A 21728-nucleotide genomic window follows, 5' to 3' on the forward strand; every position below is an offset into this window, starting at 1 on the left:
CCATGCGCTCTGTGCATACCGTCACCCGCCGTGCCGGTCGGGGCCAGCTCTGATACGTTTCCAGCAATACAGACCCCTGCCTGCCATGCACTGAACTGACGCTCTGGACATGCTTTGGATTCAGGGGAAGATATTAAAAAAAAAAAAGCCTAATGGAAGGTGAGATGGTAAAATCATGGTTATCTGTGATTTCAGCTTGGCGTGAGATGCCGAGGCAGCCTGATTTCCTTGTAGCAAACACTCTTCCCTCTCCCCCGACCCTGTGAATGATGGGATCTGCAATGCAAGGGGGGCCTCAAACCCCAGCCATCTCCTCTTGCCCTCTCAGGTCTGAGTGACTGAGAGAGGGTGACCGTGGGCAGAGGGGACGGTGCCATCACTCCATGGCAACCTGCACCAAGGTGGTTTAGGGCAGCTGTACAGCTTCCCTCCACCATCCATGTCAGCCAAGTGCAGCCCCTTCCTGGGACCCAGGGGAGCCAGTGGCACTCAGAGCCAGCAGACAGCAGTGCTAAGAGGACCTGGGTGCAGGCTCAGGGGCAGGGCAATGCCCCCAGATAAAATGTGCGGCTGCAACAGAAGCTGACTAGGGACAGTGAAGGAGTTAGAATAGAAAATTCAGGCCGGAGGGGACCTCAGCAGGTCACATCTAGTGCAACCCCCTGCTCCAAGCAGGACCAGCCCCAACTACATCATCCCAGCCACAGCTTTGTCTACTCGAATCTTAAACACCTCCAAGGATGGAGACTGCACCACTTCTCTGCGTAACCTGTTCCGGTATTTTGCAACCTTCTTGTGAGAGTTTTTCCTAACATCCAACCTCAACTTCCCTTGCTGCAACTGGAGCCCATTGCTCCTTGTTCTGTCGTCTGCCATTGCTGAGAAACGTCTAGTTAACAGTTAATCCATCCTTTCGCTGCTATCTCTATGTGATTCCTGCCGCTCCATGGAGCTGTATTAAAGGATCATTTCATCCTTGCCAGACGAAGCCTGAACAGGAGGAATCCCAAGGAGAGCGATTGTGCCTCTCCTGGCATTGAGAGGCACGAGGGCCTGCTTCTCTATCTGCCCATTAACATTCTGCTCTAATGAAAAGTAACTGCTGCCTTTGTGTTTAGACCAGCTTCACCTGCAAGATAAAAGGGCTCCTGTTACTTCAGCCTCCTGCAGTAGGTCTCTCTCCTAATTACCTTCCAGAAAACTAGGTACACTCCACGACCCTTTTCCAATTTTCTGCATAAAAGCTAGGAGTTAATGCATTGCTTGGCGGGGGGATAAGATACCCCTCTGCACTGCCTGCGAGCTCCAGTGGTTGAGGCAGGGGTGCAGGGCACAGAAGCAAGCTCCCCTGAAGCCTTCTCTTATTCCCATTGGCCTTGCTGGTATCCCAGCAAATCTGCTGCTGCCTTATCCAGAAACTGCTGTTGGAGATGGTGACATCCAGATTCTAGTTTTGCAAGTGAACAAGAAATGGGAGGGTTGTCTACTGTGTGGCTTGCTGCTTTAAAAGAGACGTACAGAGTTGAATGCGAGTCTCCCAGCTCAGCAGCAGCAGATGAGCAGCTCTACACACCTACAAATATTGGGGTTTTTTGGGTTTTTTTGGAAAGGGAGTGGATGAAATTTATGGCTGGATGAATCCGGCAGTGGGAAACCAACATTTTTTTTCCATTTATTCCCTGACAGCTGCCGTGTGGGTGCTTTCCAGACTGCCCCCTCCAATTTTTTTGTCAATGGCAGGGTGAAAAATGATTCATTTTTCATACCGCTTTAGTTCCGACCATGCTGAAAGCAGACAACTCACCCAAAAATGAGTACGACAGCACTGCGAATCTCCACGGACAGGGGTTTATTTGCTAAGCTACACAGTGCCTGAGCCAAACGCTGAGTTGAAAATGTTCAAAACAGGCAAGGCTGGACAACATCCCACATGTCTCAATTAGCTTCATCCCTTGCTGTTTTCCACGAGGAGCATTGTGTGCGAGCCATATAGGTCGCTCTCTGAAAGAAGAGTATATACAGAACCTCACAAAAAATCTAACAGGGCTTAACCCTCTTTTCCCCCCACTAATGATGATGTCTTTTGCTGCAATTTCCGGATCCGCTGAGATAATAGAGGTCATCTCTGTGCAAGAGGAAATCCGTGCCAGCGAAGGGGGGCTGCTGGAAGACGGGGGTGTGGGTGTGAACTGGAGAAGGAGCCAACATTCAGATTTTGCCTGGAAGCTCGGGACATTTTTGAGGTTTGCTGTTCCCCCTCCTCTTCCAGCAGTTCTGCTGCTGGCTCCATTTGAAGCATGAAGCTTTGAGACCTTCTGAATATGACCTGATATATTGCTGTTAAAATATAGTCCAGAAAGGACTATGCCAATCTTGTGACCCATTGGGAATGACCCTCTCGTCGGCTTGGGTGGATGAGTGTTAGAAGCTGGTTATGCTCGTCAGGCACCAAACTCAAAGTCAACAGATCTGGGTCCGACTGCAGCCCTGCCATGGACTTCTTGTATGGTGCTGGCCCACACAGCATCTGATGGCCTCAGTTCCCTATCTGCAAAATGGAGATAATAAATCCCCACCCTGCCTTACTGAGGCCTGTGCCCAGAGCCTTTAATGTGAGGAGCCATTTCAGGACACATAGGGAGATCATATTATTTCCACCCCCACAGCTGGATGCAGATGTAAAATCAGAGGGTCACTGAAAAATAACTTATCTGCAAGCATTAATTAATTTATACCATGGCAAAAGGAACAGGGTTCAGGCTTTAATGAATTCTGACCCCCTTTATTTTGCTGAGACCTGATTAAGACTGAGATGCTTGTTTACTTTTGATCTGTTCTCTCTCTTAAAATCAGAGCTATTATGTTTTTAACCTTTCAACTCTGCTGAGTTTATTTGCATTTTTATGGTCAACCTACACAAAATCACTTAAAAAAGAGAAATAAAGGAGCTGGCTGATATCGGAGGAGATTATTTGACAGTAGTATTCTCTCTATCCCTCTAACACAAACACACAAATCACTGCAGCCTTCATTAATCCTGGGCAGTAAAGGCTCTTTAGAGCCCAGGAAGGGAATATAGTTTATGTTCATGCCATTTCTGAGAGCCTTTGCCTGTGGATTTACACATCTGTGACTTCCTGCCATGTGAAAGTTTTCTTACTCTTCAGAGTTTGGCAGGAAATGTTTGTATTTCCCATTGGTGTTTCCTGCCCTGGGCTCTGTCCAACATTCATGCCATTTTTAACCCAAAATTAGTGTTTGCTTTTTTTTGTTTTGAACGGATATTGGTGCGTCACATATGGAACAGATGGATATTCGGGTCAAAATCATGGCCCTAGATCTAAGCATCTGCATGCCTGCTCACTTAAGGAAGCAAACACGAATTCTTTGCCTAGACATGTTCAATGGCAGTGACGTGGAGCTTTTGGAAAGTAGAAGGAAATGACTGCAGAAATGATGTGGACCCATTGGAGACAGTCCAGTGGAGGGCAACAAAAATGGTTTCAGGCCCTTGGGCACATGACTGGTGAGGAGAGGCTGAGGGAAACGGGTTTCCTTAGTCTGCAGAAGAGAAGACCGAGGGGGATTGAATAGCAGCCTTCAGCTCCCTGCAGGAGGTTGCAAAGAGGATGGAGCTGGGCTGTCCTCAGTCGGGGAAGATGACAGGACAAGGAGCAATGGGCTCAAGCTGCAGCAAGGGAAGTTGAGGTTGGATATTAGGAAAAATTTTCTAATGAAGAGGGAGGTGAAGCACTGGAACAGGTTACCCAGAGAGGAGGTGGACTGTCCATCCTTGGAGGTGTTTAAGACTTGAGTAGACAAAGCCGTGGCTGGGATGATGTAGTTGGGACTGGTCTTGCTTGGCACAGGAGGTTGGACTAGGTGTGACCTCCTGATGTCCCTTCAACCCTCATTTTCTATGATACTATCACAATCCTTATTCGAAGCTGGATGGGACAGTACAGCAGCTAGAAAGAAGATCTTTAATGACCCAAAATTGTCAGAGCCATTAGCCTATGTTTCATAAGCAAGGCAGCATGCATCTTCAGTGCCGCAGTGTGGCTTAGTTCTAGCTTGGGCAATTGGTTCAAACCTAACAGGGTTGGATCCAGACTCTAATAAATCAGTGGAGAGAGGTGCACTGACACGAAGAAGGTCTGAGTGGAGCCCTGAGGGGAATTGCAGCCACCAACTAGATCAGAAACACCACGTTTGTGGCACACAGACAGGCAGTCCATGACTTATGGGAAAAACTGTCCTTAAAAGTAAGACCATTCTGTAATAACAAGAGGAGATTTAGAGTGGGAACACATATTACCAGGCCGGGTCATACGGAAGTCGAGAAAAGGCAGCAAAGTAGAACAGAGACACGTGGACTAGGAAGCCATGTAGGCAAGGGCATCCACATATGCATGCATATAATTCAAGTTAAAATGCTGGAGATTTTTACCTAATTTTAAACTCTACTCAGCTTCTATCTGTGGCATGTCTATCTGTGGCAGATACTACGATGACTTCAGAGGCACTTCTATACTACATTCACAGCTGTCGACTTGAACTTTGTGCGACGATGAGGTTTATTTTCATTTTGCAAGCAACTCTGACCTCAGAAAACGGCTCCCATGACTTGAATTATGTTCTCCGTGAAGCATGAAAGCAACTTTGTTAGTGGGTGAAGGAAGCCTAAAATATGTTCCTGGTTTTTCTAGATTTTTTCTTTGTGGCAGATCTGCTAACTATAGGGTGTCCCTTAAAAGATGAAAATGAATAACCAACACAAAACCTAACAGATGGTAAGCCTTTGTGGCTTATAGCCACATCTTTTGCTGAGGCTTCTGTGTCGACTGAGACGGCGGCGTGGGAGCCATTATTTTGGCTGCAGGTATGCCTCCCATTACAGAGCAAAGGCAGAAGACTCTTCTTCAGCTGAACTTCTCAACTGTCAGAACTAGTAGCAGATCTCTGCCCAACTTGCCCGGGATCCCGTTATTAGTCATTCTTTGTTAAACAAACCTCCAAAGGGTTTAATGTTTCTTTCTGTGCAGACAAAAAGCTCTTTTCCAGACACATTAAAGAGATAAGGATGATTAATGATTAACATGCTATTATCTGTGACATCTAATCCACTCATTATATTGCTTCTGCTTTTCAGCGCTGTTAACCCTGCGAGCCCCACAGAGATTGCTAGCAGATAGGAGATTGTCTGGGACCAGGGCGCACGTCTATGTTTCTCTAACAGAAGGGGAAAGCAGCAAGGAACAAAGGGCCTGTAGCATGGAGGAGCATTACGCCTGCAGCCAGGTAGGTAAATAAAGGTGGTAAATAGTCCTCCTCGTTCCAGCCAGAGACAGAAGTAGCTCGTTGGATTACTTAACCCAACGTTTCAAGCCACCTCAGTAGGACTGCACTATGCAGAAAGTGCTGGTGCTAAGTCCGGACTGTTATTAAATATTTGAAGTGAAAGGACTTTCCCACTAAGTCGACATGTTGCTTCATGCACTAACAGATGCTCCCATCAGAAAGCTATTGCGTGATATTTCATTTGCTGTTTTAACAACATCCCGTCACCTCAAGAGCCAATCCCTTCGCACCCCCATAAATAATTCCTCTCTATCCCTTGGACTACCTCCATGCTAGCTCTACGTTGGTGGGCTCCTACCGACTGCAGCGGGGCCAGCCCTGACGGACAATCCGTCCCGGCGGTGCCTGCATGTATCAGACATTTTGCAGACGGTTATCAGGGTCCTGCCTACGTAATGATAGATGCCCCTGGTAGAAAGCGCCCCTTCCAGCCCTCCTCGCGCTCTTGGAATTTCCTCCAATTTCTCTCCCTCTTTCTCTCCACAACCAAATGCAGCGTTTCAGGTGCCATCTGCCAGCCTGTCCCAGAGAGCGGTTACCGCTGCCCTCCCTCGTGGCGCCGGTTCTGAGCTGCGCTGCAAACTCGGAGCTAATTTCCTGCCCCCTCTTGCACTTGGATCTCTTTCAGCATCCTTGCTTTCCAGGCTCTGTCCCCCATGGGTTCCCTGCGTTTCATCGTATATGCCCCCAGATGGATTCATCTGTAGGGCTCTTTCCTGCTGTTATTTCCTGTCTTTCTTTCTAACCTCTCTGTCGCCCTGCTCTCGCTGCTGTTGGGATCACCTCCCGACTCAGCAACTTCCATGCATTTCATTAACACGCTGCTAACCCCTAGCGTGGCGTGCTTTGCGCCTTTATTCTTACCCTTTGTTTGTGGCACGATGTGAAATCCATGTGCCGGTGCCCCTGTCTGAGCCAAACTGATTCCTAATGCAAGTAAGATTTCATGAGATGTTGCATCGAGTGACTTCCTGAACTGGGTGCAGCCTACAGCAGCTGCGTTCCCTTCATACACAAATTCTGAATTTTGATCAGGAAGGAATATCAAGTTGATGAGGCCTTTATAAACTCATACTGCCGGCGTCTTGGTTTTCTAATGAATGCATACATTTGCCCTTGAGCTTCTGTCCCAAGAGGGGTTGAAATGAGATATAGTTACCAAACGATTTCTTTCCTTTTTTTTTTTTTTTAACCTCAAGACTGCACTGGCCTCTTCCACTCCTCTGATACATCCCAGTCCTCCAAGTGATCTAAGAAAATAATTATTCCTTTCCACCGCGCTTAGAAGACTGCAGTCAAGACGGGGACCCTATTGTGCCAGGTACTGTACACACACATCTCAACAACTGAAGGGGCCAAAGCTGATAGCTTTGTATATAGTGATAGGGATCTTATTCCACAAGCAGTCGCATGGAAGTGACAGCAGATCAGCAACCTATGAAGAGTGGGGGGAAGCCACTAAGATAGTTGCTGTAATTATGCACAATATTTTGATGTGCCAGTACAGAGATGGATAACTGACTGCCATACATGAATGCAGCTTCATCAAAGCCAATGGTGCTATGCTGACTTTCACTGGGTATTTCATCCAAATATTTTTGCTCAGGCTGTTGGTTGATTTCTGATGGGTGTCACCACCCTTGGAGGTCCTAGGAAGGGCAGCAAAGGGCACTGCTCTTACTGATCAGTTCTTTCCCTGGTGCCACACAGGGAAAAAAGCACAAAGATAGCTCAGGACAGTGAGCTGCTGGGCATTTGGAGGCTGGGGGGATTGGTGGAGCAGAAAGGTCCAGCAATAAAAGGGACTGTAAACACAGAGCTGTGAGGGGCCTTGGAGGAGAGAAGAAGCAGTGTGAAGTTGATGTGGTGGAAGAGGAGGGAAAATTGGTTGATTCTTTGTCTGCAAATCCTGGACACATTGAGATGATGCACAGGTATTTATTCCAGCGTTGAGGCTCATCCACCTACTTCCAGCCACTCCCAGAGGGACAGCTGCAGTGCCTGGACCTGTGGGATGTTCCCTGACTTGATGGAAGCTACTTTGGGGGTATGGGATTGTCAAAAATTAACTTTACACATGTCCTGGTTGATGGGTAGGCGGGAGATCACATTCCTGGCTCTAGGGGAATTTTCCAAGGATGCTCCCTCCTTGAACTCAGGCACATCTCCAAAGCTGAAACCATGAAGATAATGATTCACATGGGGTTTCACCCTGGCAGGGGAAGAAGCAAAGGCTGCTATGACCTAGTTCAAAAGCACTAGGGAGGTTGAAAGCCTTGAATGGTCTACAATCAATCCCTGGCCTAGGCACTGGAGAGATTTTCTTGGCTCAAGAACCTACAAGGGGAAGACTGACCCTTGCAGGGTGCCTGTGTCCAGATGAGTCTCCTTTCCAGAGCTGGGCATACGCAGAAGCAGCTTCTTCTCCTTCACTTCCTTTTGCTCTGGATACTAATGATTGCCTTAAGGGAGCTGGCTGGTCACTGGGTAGCCCCCACATTGCCCTTGAGGGAACAGAGCTTGTACTGAGCTCAGCCCTACTGGGAAGGTCCCAGGCTGGAGTGGGGTCTGCTCACACCAGGTTGATGGCACGAAGTCTGGATCCTGAGTGTGGAACCCTTGAGGAGCCCACAAAGGGGCTAGAAGCACAGCTAACTTGGGAGCTGTGGGACCTACTGCCCTGTGGATCATCCTGTCCATCATTTAGCCATAATCCTAATTGCCCCAGCTACATTGCCAACCTCTTTGCATTCGTGCACAGCATGCATTGAGTTTATTCACCCTCTGCCTCCTCTGTGGAAGATGGAGATCTTCTCCCTCATTTCTGCATGTTGGAAGCAAACACCAAAGAATTTAGGCTAAAAAGTTGCCCTGTCTCCCCTCTGGGATTGGATTCAGGGATGTTTCAGTAGCAAGAAGAAGTGATACAGAAATCCCAGAGAACGCCGCCCCCCCCCACCAACACTTAAAAGCTGCTGCTAAATGAAAACAGCACTCTCAAGGATGGCCAGATGCCCACTCAGATATAACTTCACAACAAAGATGTTTAACTCTCTTCTTCTTCTTCCAGCAAAACTCTAGTAAGCAGCGTTCTTCTTCTGATCTTTCCTCCTCCCCTTTAAAACTTTGTTTCTCTAGGCCTTTAAGGACTCAGAAGATTAATTCTGATCTGCACCCCAGGATGAGAGACAGCAGAAATTGAAAGAGGCAAAAGAAGCAAATGCACGGGTATCTGCTCGCTGACATTGTCCGATTGCTATCTTGCACAAGCCATACTTCCTCAAATGAAAAACAGTGGCCAAAGAGAGCCCGAATAAAAAGGCAAATTGTGACTCAATAGCTGTGGCTTATCATTTGACCCTAGATGGAGTCAGTTTTGTTAGCACTGGTTTTTTTTATTTGAAATGCTGAGGCAGTGATAGCTTCATTCGCATTACTCCAAAGGAGCACCACAGATTTCAGCGGCACATGTCATAGGGGAAGGTGTTCCTTGCTGTAAGCGTGTCACAGCTGGGCTCAACAGCCCAAACAGTGATTGCTACTGAACACCCCTTCGTGTACATGCGATGGTCTCCGTGAGGTAGCGTTTTTACACGAGGCCTTCAGGCCTTTGAAGTGCATCATCCACAAGAGAGCTCGGAGAGGTCGTTAGCCATGTTAGTTGGAAGTCAGGCAGAAGGCAGGGTAGCAATGCACCTTACTGACTAACTGAAACAGGGTGCAAGAGCTCACTTCATCAGATGCTTCTTCCAGTGCTCCTGATATAATGATGGCACACCAGAGCTAAAGACTGTTTGATCAGGGGGGATATTTCTTGCAAGGTTCGATGTGGGTATGTTGATAACGCAGGGTACTTACGACTGGAAATAGCCAGCTTGCACGTCATGCTCTCCAGCTGTGGACTTTGGAGGGAGCAACGTTCTCCTGTGAATGGCAATGTACCCTGCGGCAAATAGCCAGGAGCTGATAGCAAGTTTTTCATCTAGCCGTCTTGTTACGGCCTAAGTATGTAGCACCAATGCTCATGTGTGACAAGATAATACCTGAAGAGCCAGGGCATGATGGACTCATTATGAGACAGAGCAAGGCTGAATAGGGGAAAAGACTGAGGGACTGGGCCTTATGCCAGCTGTAGCATGGGAAGGAACGAGGTGGTCGCAGCAGCATCCAGATGGGTTCTGAATCCTGCAGCTTCAAACCTTCAGTCTGTCCTTGGGACAAGAGCATTTTCGCTTTCAAACTTGTAGCATGCACAATGATATTATCTGCTCCTTTCTCAAAATCTCACTGAACATTTAAAAACACTGTTTTTTACCCCTCCAGATGTGGGCTGACAACCTGGCAGAGCTGAGTGTACAGAGTCTATCTACTGCATGTCAAGCAGGCAGCATCAGGTGTAACTATTTTGGTGTGAATGGGTGTAAATAAGGACAGGAAATGCATAGGAAGCAAAAAAGTGAAGAAGCCATTTCTTGCATTAATGTGCTGCACAGAATACTTCCTCAGATGCACGGACCACATTGCCTAATCACTTGGTCCCTGCTACAAAAGCCCTTGAAAGTGTCAAAGCCTATTTGTAGGCACCGCAAAGAGCCCTGAAAGTACAAAACCTTCCTGAAACCGAGTCCTTATCTCTGCCTGTCCTTGGTTCCACGCCATTATCGCTCCTCCTGGACTTGCCGTCATGCTGCTGCTTCAAGGCTTCTTCAAAACGCCCCTGGGAATTCAGCCTCCCCCGCTACCAGGGAAGCACAAATCTGCTTCCTCCAGGATTTCGATTGCTATGTAACTGCAATTACAGCAGCCCAGCTGCACAGGGCAACTGGGTAACAACTGCTCTGGGGGCATAGGAGAGGGACACGAACTGGCCTTATAACAAAATAGAAAATCAAAGAGGGTTTTTAGCAAATTGCTCTGATGGAAAAATATGTGGGGAAAACCCTGCAGCTTCTGGGTTGGTGTTTTTTTGTGCCTTTCCAAAGGCTGCTAATCTGTGAGGCACTAATTATCGCAGATAATCTTCACCAGCTGTCATCTCCACAGTGGTTAGCATGCCAGAGCACAGTGCTGGCACATGCTAATTGACTGGCTGTAAATGAAGCTCTCACCAGCCTGAAGTTTTTGGGCTTTGGCTTGGCACCATCCTTACTTGTTGCATGGATCAGGATTGCCTGTAGCCTACGGTGGCACCAACTGACTGGACCCAGGACCACAAACACCACTGAGCAAATTCACCATTAACGTGGGAAGTCTGGAACGAATGGGCTGCAGAAGTAGGAGGTACCTGCAAGGAGAGTTATTAGCTAGAGATGCTCTGGGGGTATATGCACCACAGGGCCTGGGAAACACAGCCCAGACCCTCAGCACCAGAGATTTCTCTCCTCTTCCTACCTGCCTTTCCCAGCTACCAGGTCAATGCAGCCCCCTTTCCTGCCAGCAGCCTGGTCAGTCCCTCCAACCTGGCCACTGCCCCTGGACACACCAGCTGCTCGCTCCTGCCTCTGCAACCTCCCTGCAGACACGGCCTCCCCGGCTTCCTGCCGACCCCCGCAGGCAGCAGCACGGCGCATCCTTCCCCTGCCATCAAGCAGGAAATCAGAGGGCCTGGGAAAGTAAGTGAGGATCTAAAATGAAAACCACAGCAAGATCTAGAAACAAAGCAGATGGGGCCAGGTCAAAACACCCAACACAGTGGGAACTACCGGCAGGGGGGGCCACACTTCAGGGGACCCTTCGAAAAATCCAGCTGCTGCCCCTGCCTCCAACCCAATTCCTTCTTCTCAGTTCCAGATGTGAGTAAGGACCCTCTAGTTGATTGCACCCAGCACCCCACCCCCGTAAAACCATCGGTTCAAGCCTTCGAGCTCTGCCTTAAACCCACTGCATCATTGCACCCCACGGGGCGGCTGTTCCAGACTCACACTCAGCTCTCCCTTCTCATTTCCAGCTCACGTTTATTCATGGCCAGGCCTAGCCAAACCTCATTCCACCTCAGATAAACTGGGGGCTGCTCTGAGCAGCCTTGGTTCAGAGGTGATGGAGTCAAAGGAAGAGCACCAGCTTATTCATTGGAGAGCAAAAATAACAGGCTCCTCTGTGATGGCTGCAGCAAGCCATCAAGTGCAGCCTGTAGAATCATAGAATCAAAAAAATGAGGGTGGAAGGGACCTCGGGAGGTCACGTCTAGTCCAGCCCCCTGCTCCAAGCAGGGCCAGCCCCAGCTACATCATCCCAGCCAGGGCTTTGTCTACCCGGGTCTTAAAATCCTCCAAGGATGGAGAGTCCACCACCTCTCTGGGGAGCCTGTCCCGGTGCTTCATCACCCTCCTCGTGAGAATTTTTCCTAATATCCAATCTCAACTTCCCTTGCTGCAGCTTGAGCCCATTGCTCCTTGTCCTGTCATCTGCTCCCACTGAGAACAGCCCAGCTCCGTCCTCTTTGCAACCTCCTGCAGGGAGGTGAAGGCTGCTATTCAATCCCCCTCGGTCTTCTCTTCTGCAGTCTAAATCAGCCCATTTCCCTCAGCCTCTCCTCACCAGTCCTGTCCCCCAGCCCTCAATCATTTCTGTTGTCTTCCGCTGGACTCTCTCCAATGTGTCCACATCCTTTCTATAGTGGGGGCACGCAGCTGGACACAGGACTCCAGATGTGGCCTCCCCAGTGCTGAAGAGAGGGAAGAATCACTGCCCTCGATCTGCTGGCACTGCTCCTACCAACGCAGCCCAGGATGCAGTTAGCCTTCTTGGCACCTAGGGCATGCTGCTGGTTCCTGTTCAGCTCCTTGTCCCCTGTCACCCCCAGGTCCTTTTCTGCAGAGCTAGTGCCCAGCCCATCACCCCCAGCCTGCACCGGTGCAGGGGATTACTCCCTCCTCAGTGCAGGACTTTGCACTCATCCTTGTTAGACCTCATGAGACTTTTGTTTTGACCCAATCCCCCAATTTGTCCAGGTCACTCGGGAACCCAGCCTTTCCCTCCAGTGCATTTACTACTCCTGCCAGCTTGGTGTCATGATATTTCTCACGCCGCTGGCTGTCAAGGTTGCAAGCAGAGATGAGTCTTGCCTCCCCGGGTCAGTAATGTGACAATATTTAACTTGGCCCAGAGGGCAGACAGTTTGCAGCTACCGCTTCCTTGCTCAGTTCATCTCCCTTCCCTCTCTGTAACTGCAGTTGCTTGACATCAAACTGTGCGTAGGACTTAGAGCCGGCTGGTCCTCCAGATCCTGTGATGTTGCTGCAGAGCCAGCACTTAGATGCTACCTGGGTCTGATGTTGAAGCCAGACCAGGGCTTCACACAATCACAGCATTATCTGCAGGTGCTGCAGGGCTCTGCAGGTTCAAACTGTCCGGAGGGTGGGCCGGACAGATTCCTTCCCACTTCTTGTGATACCACCCTACAGCCTCCCTTGCAGTCTATAAGGAAGCCAACCACTCCTTTTGTGACAAGGAAGTCCCTGGGCCTTTACAACTGCTGCATGGGGGAGGAATTGATGTTTATGATGGGCATTTTCTTGGCTGGACCACAACGTACAGAAAACTTGCACCAGACTTCTAACCTGTCAAGGGAGGCATTAATTTCTTTGGGGGAGTCTTGCTGCATTGCTTCATGTGCTCATTTAATGTAGATTTTTGTGGTAAGGCAGCTGCATAGCATCAGTTTTTGAGCTAGTTTAAAACTGTGCTACAGCCAGAGGTAGACTTGTTTATGTGTGTGTGGCTGGCTGGGGGTGAAGCTGAAGGCAGGATTTCCTCCTTCCTCTGTGGACTGAAGGAGACCGTCCCAGCACTCCTGCTCTCACAAGAAGGAGTTGTTTGTTTCATTTGAAACGAGCTGCTCCATATTCGGTCAGCTGGTGGAGGAGCTAGGGATACGTGGGCACGTCTACATGAGATGCTAAAAGCGCAGTAGACTAATTGTACTGCACGTTAGTGCAACACAGCGAAAGCCATGCTAATGCGCAGCAGAACTAGTCTATTGTGCATTACTGTCACGTAAAAGATGGGCACCTGTGCTAGTGTGCGGCAGTGCTGATTAGGGTGCATTTAGTACCTGTTACCCCAGGTACTAAACTTAATGCACTGTAATTATGGTGCATTAATGCACGTGTAGACATGATCGCTGAGTGTTAGCTTACCACTTCTGGCTTTTTGCTCTGGAGAGCAGGTTTAATCTTCAGTGCAGGCATTGCATCCAGAGTTGGCTGGTTCTGATGTGTTAAACCCCAACTGCCTGCTTGTATTGTAGCTGCGACCCAGTGAAATCCCAGTCACCACTAAGTCTCCTTGTGTTAGCCCTATCACAAGCCTGATTTGAGGCATGAATCCTGGGTTGTTCATTGACCCTTTCAAGATTCCCATGCAGTCTGGATGAAGCTAGAAAGCGATGGATCTGCCTCTCATGCCTGACTACAGTGATGGAGAGAGACAGGCAGCAGTTAAAAGTCACAGAAATCATACAGAAGTAGAGATGTGGGGCTGGAAGGGACCTGCAGAGGTCACATCTAGTCCAATCCCCTGCCTGAGGCAGGTTTATTTCTGTCCAAACCACCCCACACAGTCCACCTCATCTAACCTCTTTGTAAGACTACCATAAACTCTGAGATAACACAAGACTTAACACCCCAACCTAGAATCATAGAAAATGAAGGTGGGAAGGGGCTGCAGGAAGTTACATCTAGTCCCACCCCCTGCTCCAAGCAGGACCAGCCCCAAGACTTTGTCTAGCAGGGTCTTAAACACCCCCAAGGGTACAGACGCCACCACCTCTCTGTGGAACCTGTTCCAGTGCTTTACGACTCTCCTCGTGAGAATTTTTTTTCTAATAGCCAACCTCAACTTCCCTTCCTGCAGCTTGAGCCCATTGCTCCTTGTCCTGTCATCTGCCCCACTGAGAACAGCCCAGCTCCATCCTCTTTGCAGCCCCCCTGCAGGGAGGTGAAGGCTGCTGTTCAACCCCCCTCGGTCTTCTCTTGTGCAAACTAAATCAGCCCAGTTCCTTCAGCCTGCCTCACCAGTCCTGTCCCCCAGCCCCCAACCATTTTCATTGCCCCCTGCTGGACTCTCTCCAATGTGTCCACATCCTTTCTGGACACAGGAGTCTAGATGTGGCCTCTCCAATGCAGAATAGAGGGGAAGAATCACTGCCCTCCATCTGCTGGCAGCACGACCAATGCAGCCCAGGATGCCGGTAGCCAGCAAGGACACACTACTGGGTCATATTCAGCTTCTTGTCCCCTGTCCCCCCAGGTCCTTTTCTGCAGAGCTGCTACCCAGTCTGCACCGGTGCATGGGGTTGCTCCCTCCTAGGTGCAGGACTTTGCACTTGTTCTTGTTGAACCTCATGAGATTCCTTTTGGCCCAATCCTCCAATTCGTCTAGGTCACTCTGAACCCCCCAATTTGTCTAGGTCACAGGAAGAGCAGGGGAAACACAGCAGCTATTTAAATGACATTTAAAGGCATGTATCATGGTACAACCATGGCTCCAGATTCACCGCTGGCTGGAGCTAAGGGCCACCCCATGCCATTCTACTCCTGAATGAGGGGCGTCCTGGAGTCTCCCATAGCCAGGCCCTTTTCCAATGGTTTAAACAGCTTGTTCACACTCGTGTGGGTGCTGGGAGGTCCCAGCCATGGCCAGGTTTGCCCTCAACATACTGCAGGTCCAGGACCGGTGGGATTGAATCCGAACCATGAAAGGGGCCATGCCCTCTCCACAGGATCAAGGAGCAATGACCCTTGTGATAACCAAGGAGGCCGTTGTAGGGGTGAGTTAGTAAAGGGTTTGCTTACACTCTGTGGCCCCCTTGGCACATGTTTCTCATTCTGGTGCCCCTGGGCTGATGCTCTGATGCTCATAAAATCCAGTGAAGTTAATAGGGAAAGAGACTCTGCCAAACACACGCTGGTGCAGTGACATTCAGAGCTGAGAGCAAAGGGGTGAAACGGAAAAGAGCATTTATTGCCCTGCTGGCTCTGTGCTGCTTTATTTGATGCAGCAGTGCCGCTGAGTAGAGGGCTTCAGGTCTACAGCTGTACTGGCTGCTTGCCTTTCCTGAAATAAAATGGCCAGACCTTTGGTGCCACCATTAGATAATCACCGAGGAAGAGCTGCCCCACTGTCGACCCCTCCTCTTGGCTACCCGAGCTGTGAGAGCACAAAAGCATGAGCCGCCCACAAACAGTTTTAACAGCACATACCAAGTCTGCCTATTCAATGGCATGCTGAAAGGCCTGGAACAGAGGCACGCCTTATTAACAGAGAGAAAGTGCCTTTGGCCAAGGGCAATGAACCGGGTATAAAGGGGCATTCGCGCTTTTGGGGAGCAGGCCTCTGCAAGCTCTTGGCCATTGTCAGTGCTGTGTATTGTATCCTTCTCAAGGCAGACCTGTCACCTCTGATCAGGCCAGTGTCTTCTGAAAGCTTTGTTGCTGTCGTTCCCCTCCATGCAAATGCCCATATCACCTCCATTCACCGCACTTCCCCAGCCAGGGCTGGTTCTGCAAGGGACCTGAACGCTAACCCTACGATGCCAGACATGGCCTGCCCCGGGAGGGTGATGGGGCAGAGACTGCAACACAAAGGCTCTGTGAAGGCCCTAGGAAGTCACGGGTATACGACGTCGCTGTGGCCTCTTGTCTAGGGCCCTTCACACCGTTTACACACACTTCCTCTGCAGACGAGGAATTGTGCCTACTGCTTAGGACCCTAATGAAGGAGTAGAGGGTGGAAAGGCCCAAATCCACAGGCTGCCCACCTGAGCAAAGGGGCTATGCTCCACGTAGCTCGGAGGGGCCCGGGAAGAGGAACCTTCCCTGCTTCCACTGCCCTTCTGCGGATGCAGCTGGCACTCAGCGCTCACGGGCATCTTCTGCAGAGCATCCAGGGTAGGATGTCGCAGCACTGCCCCTGCCCGACTGGTCCGAGGTGCCTTGTTGTCTTTGGCCACGTAGGGCACAACCTGCATCAGTGCCAGGCAAAGGATGAAGCTGGGGACAGGGTTGTCCCCAAAAGTTTCACTGGGTTTTCCCACTCTTTCAGCCTTACAAGTTGCTCATTCCCTAGTTACCCCGAGGAGTTCACGAGGACATGGAAGGAAGAGGAAACACACCCGAGGGTGGGGCACTGAAGCATGGCTGGAAAAAATACTGAGCTCGATGACCCACGAAACGCACAGCGTTCCAGCAAGGTGGCTAGTTCTCCTCAGTGCATAGCTCCAGAGGGGTTAAAGAGAATACAGGTGCAATGACGTCCATGGCATAGACCAACCCCATGCAAAACATATAGGGCTACACTGCCCTGCATTCATAATGGGAAAGCTGTGACATCCCAGATCCTCTGACAGCAGCGTGCAGATGCTGAGCTTCTAGTGGGTTAGCACCAGTTAGAGAGGATGTGGGAAGTAGCTGAGGAGCATGCGTGAGGGAGCGGACGTGCAGGCCTAATGGAGCAGACCGATTTTTGCCAATTCAGTTGATGTTTCCTTTGCACATGTGCTTTGAATCCAAGATGGGTTCAGAGGATCCGGTTCATGATCAAAAGCCTACTAAATCAATACAAGGCTTTTAGCTGGCACTGACTTCACTGTTCCTGCTGAGGTCCCCAGTAAAACTCACTCCGGTTTCCTTGGGATCAATTAAACCAATGCTAAGAGCTTCTGCAGACCCTGTCTGCAGAATGCAGTACAATCGCTAGCCTTTTGTTCACTGTGCTTGAAAACACCAGATAAGCTTACGCCCCTTAAAACCACGTTCTCTGTCGAGCCTGGCTTTTAACATTGGCTGAATTACAACATACAGCAAAACACCGGGCTCTTAAATCAGCCTCACTAGGGCTCACCTATGCAATGCACCAGGTACTTCTGCCACAAATGTAGGCATGTGCTTCACTTTAAGCATGTGAGTGGTACCGTTGTGGCAAGTGTTTTGCTGACATGGGCCAGCATGTTCATCAACTTGAAGCACTAAGCTCCAAAGAGCTTAGACTCGTCTAGATCAGAGGGGACCATTTTCCCAAGGACTTTAAACCCATCCCTACTCAGCGCTATAAATACTGTTGGCTCTGAGGCTGAACTGCTGCACTACCCTGATCTGTGTTTACATGCAAAGGTTATAACGGCAGCTAGCAGAAGTCAGCATAGCTCCACTGAAGGCCAAGAAGCTAGTGGTTTGCACAACTAAAGGATCTAGCCCATCTCTTATGCACTGTGGCTGCTAGGGCATCTCCACCAACAAAAGGCCAGCCTGCTGTTGCAGAAGCTGGAGTTCATGCTTATATCCATCTCCTTGGAGATTACCGTTAGGGTTAGGTGACTGGGAATCTAAATCCTGGTGGCAAGAAGTGATTCTTTTTTTTCTTTAACCTTGGTCTCCAAACTGGATGTGGTTTAAATGCATTTCAGTCATGGCACAGTTATAGGTCTGTGAAGTCTTACCGTGCAGGAACAATTTAATGCACATACTCCTTCTCAAGGCAACCTCTCTGGTACAGGTACAGCATCTCAACTTGAAAACAAAATCTCCTTGACTCAACTGTTTCCTTAAATTATAACCTCTTGCAGAGTTCATGAAATGAAGAATTTGTACCACAGAAAGCTTTGCACAAGCCCTTTGGCAGCTCAAAGAAAGAAAACGTATTTAACTTGTAATTCATGGCCGAAAGGTACACCGGGTCCCTCTGAAGCCCTTTGGCCCCATAACAGTTATCAAACACTTACTTGACTCGCTGTGGTCACAGTCCTGAGGATTGCACTTCTGGGTGTTTTCTGGCCACTGCTCGTGGTCACACAGGCTGCTGTCTTCTTCAGCTGCACCTGTTTTAGTGTTCATGCATTTCACCTGCCGCCGCTGGATGCCTCCTCCACAGGTAGCTGTGCACTGCGGGGAGTTAACAGGGCAGGGTGTAAACAGCCGCATCCAGACCCGCCACTGTCTCATGGACGGTGGTGCTGGATGTGAGACTGTACTTCAGTACCTGTATTCAATGTACCCATGTACAAGAACACCCGAGCCAAATTCCTACACTGCCCCCATCAAACGTGTGCAGCTCTTTATCCCCTGGCTGCACCAGCCAGACCTGTTGCTATGGAGCACAAAGGCATTTTTATTGCACATAGCCCAAAGTTTATCTGGTGTAGGTCTGCACAGGATGGCTTTTAGCTAAGTCAGTCAGACCTCAGGCCATCCTGGCAACAGAGCAGGCTTCTTGTTTGGCTGGAAATCAGGAGTGTTTAGCTGCTTGCATCTGTATTATGAACTGTGACCGTATTGTCTTCCAAGCTGGACTCTGCAAGTTCCGATTTCGCAAGTTGTCTAGTCAAATCGGGATGCCTTTGGAGTTCCTCTGCTTACCATGGAGGGCCAGGAGAAACTATTATTTGACTATTCTGTGCTGTTTAGTGATACCAAGTCATTTTTAAAGGCCCAGTGCAGTTCTTGTGGGCTGTGTCAGGGCTTATGGCTGCATCGCACTGGAAGTTTCACCGACCTAGCTAGTTATTGGCCACTGCTCAAGGTCAGTTGTACAGACCAGGTAGCATGGGATGTCTGCTTATCTGAGACTGCCATCAAGTCCTCGGAAAACTGCCTTCCAGAGATGATAAGCACGATTAATTCTATGAGCAAGGCAGCAGAAGGAAATGCTTGTTTCTCTGGGATGTGTTTGCTCACCTGCCCCCAGGATCCCACCACCCAGCTGGTACACGGATGAGCGTTGCAGGGCCTCGTGTTGTTTGGCCTCAGCATTTCCTCACACCGTCCAAACTCTGGGCACGTCACCAGACGCTCCTGTTGTCCTCCTCCACATGACTCGGAGCACTAGGGAAAAACACAATGGCTGTCAAAAACAGGAGATCAATTTGGGATAGTGGATCAGGAGGTACATGGCTCTTTCTGGGTCCTTACAGAAATAGTGTCAAGTGGCTCCAAAAAGTGCTGAATGCTCTTGTTTAAGTACCCAGCTGTTTAAGTACCCAGCTGTGGGTAGTGGGTGGTTTCACTCCGGCTAAACTGGATCACAGTTGGCCCCATCAGCTCATCAGAAGACAGAAGGTCTCAGTTTGGAGGCAGGCCTGCTCTCTACGCTCCAGATACTTAGAGGGTCAAATTCTGCCCACAGCTGAGCTCAGGCAATCCTCCTCCCACTGACTTCTTCCCAAGGAGAGCTCCAGAAGCGAAGGCAGGGCTTCTGGCCCCAGCCTGTTAGGCACTTTTTAAATAGCAGCCATTATACTCTGTGCTGCATGGCTAAGCAAAGCCAGAATGTCAGCTAGTTGTGTCTCCGGAGGAGGAGATGAAGAATAACAACTGGTGTAAAACAGCACATCACAAAGCAGACAAAAAATGTATTTACTGACTGTGCAGCGAAGAAAATGAATAAGGCGTCTCCTGACAAGCTGATCTAAATTTGGAAGGTATTTGATGGCACGACTGCCAAGTAAATGATGGACCCTGGGGCCCCTGGCTTCTCTTTTTCAGCCAATGTGTCATTTTTAAAGCTGATGGCAAAAAAGAAAGAAATGTCATGGGCTAATCGAATGGCACTGTGGGTTATGAAAGCAGGGCTGCTGGGTGAATGTGCCCTGCTCTGGAAGGGAGGAGCAGAGAATTCAAGGCAGAAACAGGCTTGTTTGACCGCTTGAATCTTTTCTCCCCCTATGCAATCCTCTTACTATAAAGACACCCCCGGTGGCATCGTTATACGGCTTCACGAATTCCAGAAGTCCCCTTGTAATCCATCCATCAATGATGTCACCAAAGGATGCATTCTGGGGAGGTCACTGTCATTTAAATGCCATCAGGTCTATTTGGGAACAAGTTTTAAAAACAAAGCAGTGGTTTTCTGAGTCTTCTGAGACGACTGACCCTTCAGCTGAAAACTGGGGATAAGAGCCATGCCTCAGCTGCTGATGAGGATTTCCACTCTGGCAGCCAGAGTATGTCCCAGATTCACCCTGTTTGCATTGTCGCTGGTACCTTTGCATTCCACCACTTACAAAAGAAAAATAAAAAGACTTGTCATAGAATCATAGAGTCATAGAAGTCGGGTCGGAAGGGACCTTGTAGCTGTTCAAGTCCGACCCCCTGCCTGGGCAGGAGAAAAAACTGGGCTCAAATGATCCCAGATAGGTAGGCATCAAGCCTCCTCTTAAAGACCCAGGGTAGGAGCCAGCACTGCTTCCCTTGGACTTAATTCATCATCATCATCATCATTACGGCAAGCCATTGTTCAAGCACATAGAAGAGAACTTGGTCAGTGCGTCTCCATGTTGGCATCTTACAGATGGGTCTGGAACGACGTCCTGGATCAAGACCTTCTGGATTCCAGCAGAGTTTGAATCAACCCTGCTATGAGAACACATTGGGCATGTCTACATGTGCATTCCAGCTTAAACTTACTGTGCAGTAAGTTACTGCGCAGAAAGCTGGAATATCCCGGCATCTACATGTGCAGGCATTAAGGTGCATTAACACTGCGTGTGGACTGATTTGGGACTAAAGTTAGTTCCAAGTCAGTCCACACATAGTGTTACTGCGCAGTAAGATGCCTATAAGTGAATTACTGCATAGTAACTAATCAGGTGTAAATTTGATACCTGCATGATGCAGGTATCAAATTTACATCCAAGTTGGTATAAGTCACTATATATACTGTCCTGTACAGTCACACACGTGTAGATGTGTGCCCATACTGTGCAGTAATTTTGCGCAGTAAATGTGCATGCATGCACCCTCCCGCCCCGGACACCCCCCCTCACCTCTCTCCAGGAGGACGTGTACCAGTCCAGACAAGGCTTGGTTTGACAGGGAGCCTGCACAGGTGGCTTGTAGAGAACAGCCTGACAGTGGAAAGGCCTCAACAGCCTCTGATCTCGGGTGTCGATGCAATGCACGTCCCGGACCTGCAGTCCCCCTCCGCAGTTCTTGGAGCACTGGGTAAACAATATAATGAATCATGCCACTGGAAGGAAGGCAGTAAGAGTCTCCAGGCTGGAATCCCTCTGGCAAAGTGGAGTTCAGCCGGTTATTAAAGTGAATAGTCAAGCTTCATCTTTCACTACCTCTTTGTTTTGTTTCCCTGGCTCTTTGTGGCCCTCTCCATTTCTGAACCTAGGGTGGTCCAAAACCATGTCTGCTCTCTGCCTCGAATGGGTTCTGCTTGCATTTTTAATACTGACAGATTTTTCTAGGGTGTGCAGACAGAGCTGATGCTCCCAGGGCTGAGGATCTCGGGAACGAAGACCAGTTAAGATCAGCAGCAATAATCAGGACTCTCCCCTACCACTTATTCTCCTTTACGCTGGATTTGTCCAGCCTCAGTTGACATGCTCCTAGGAGTCCTTGTCAGTGCTGCAGATGCCACCATCT

General features: G+C 49.3%; 1 protein-coding gene and 1 long non-coding RNA gene across 3 annotated transcripts in view; one reads left to right on the forward strand and one right to left on the reverse strand.

Moving 5' to 3' along the window:
• The window catches only part of ADAMTS7 (ADAM metallopeptidase with thrombospondin type 1 motif 7), a 161489-nt gene that overhangs the window by 26466 nt on the left and 113295 nt on the right, over nt 1-21728 (reverse strand). For both annotated transcript variants that reach the window (XM_090029355.1, XM_090029354.1), the window contains exons 21-23: nt 21119-21292; nt 19032-19178; nt 18080-18239 (exon numbers count right to left, since the gene is read on the reverse strand). In XM_090029355.1, the coding sequence (XP_089885481.1) occupies nt 18080-18239; nt 19032-19178; nt 21119-21292 (481 nt within the window). The remainder of the gene's footprint in view (nt 1-18079; nt 18240-19031; nt 19179-21118; nt 21293-21728) is intronic.
• The window catches only part of LOC149851993 (uncharacterized), a 29432-nt gene continuing 12857 nt past the window's right edge, over nt 5154-21728 (forward strand). The window contains exons 1-2 of the long non-coding RNA XR_016439387.1: nt 5154-5301; nt 6561-6682. This is a non-coding gene — a long non-coding RNA (uncharacterized LOC149851993). The remainder of the gene's footprint in view (nt 5302-6560; nt 6683-21728) is intronic.

The sequence above is a fragment of the Crocodylus siamensis genome, chromosome 15 (genome assembly GCF_052110815.1).
Source record: "Crocodylus siamensis isolate JL-2025a chromosome 15, ASM5211081v1, whole genome shotgun sequence".
Taxonomy (NCBI): Eukaryota; Metazoa; Chordata; order Crocodylia; family Crocodylidae; genus Crocodylus; species Crocodylus siamensis.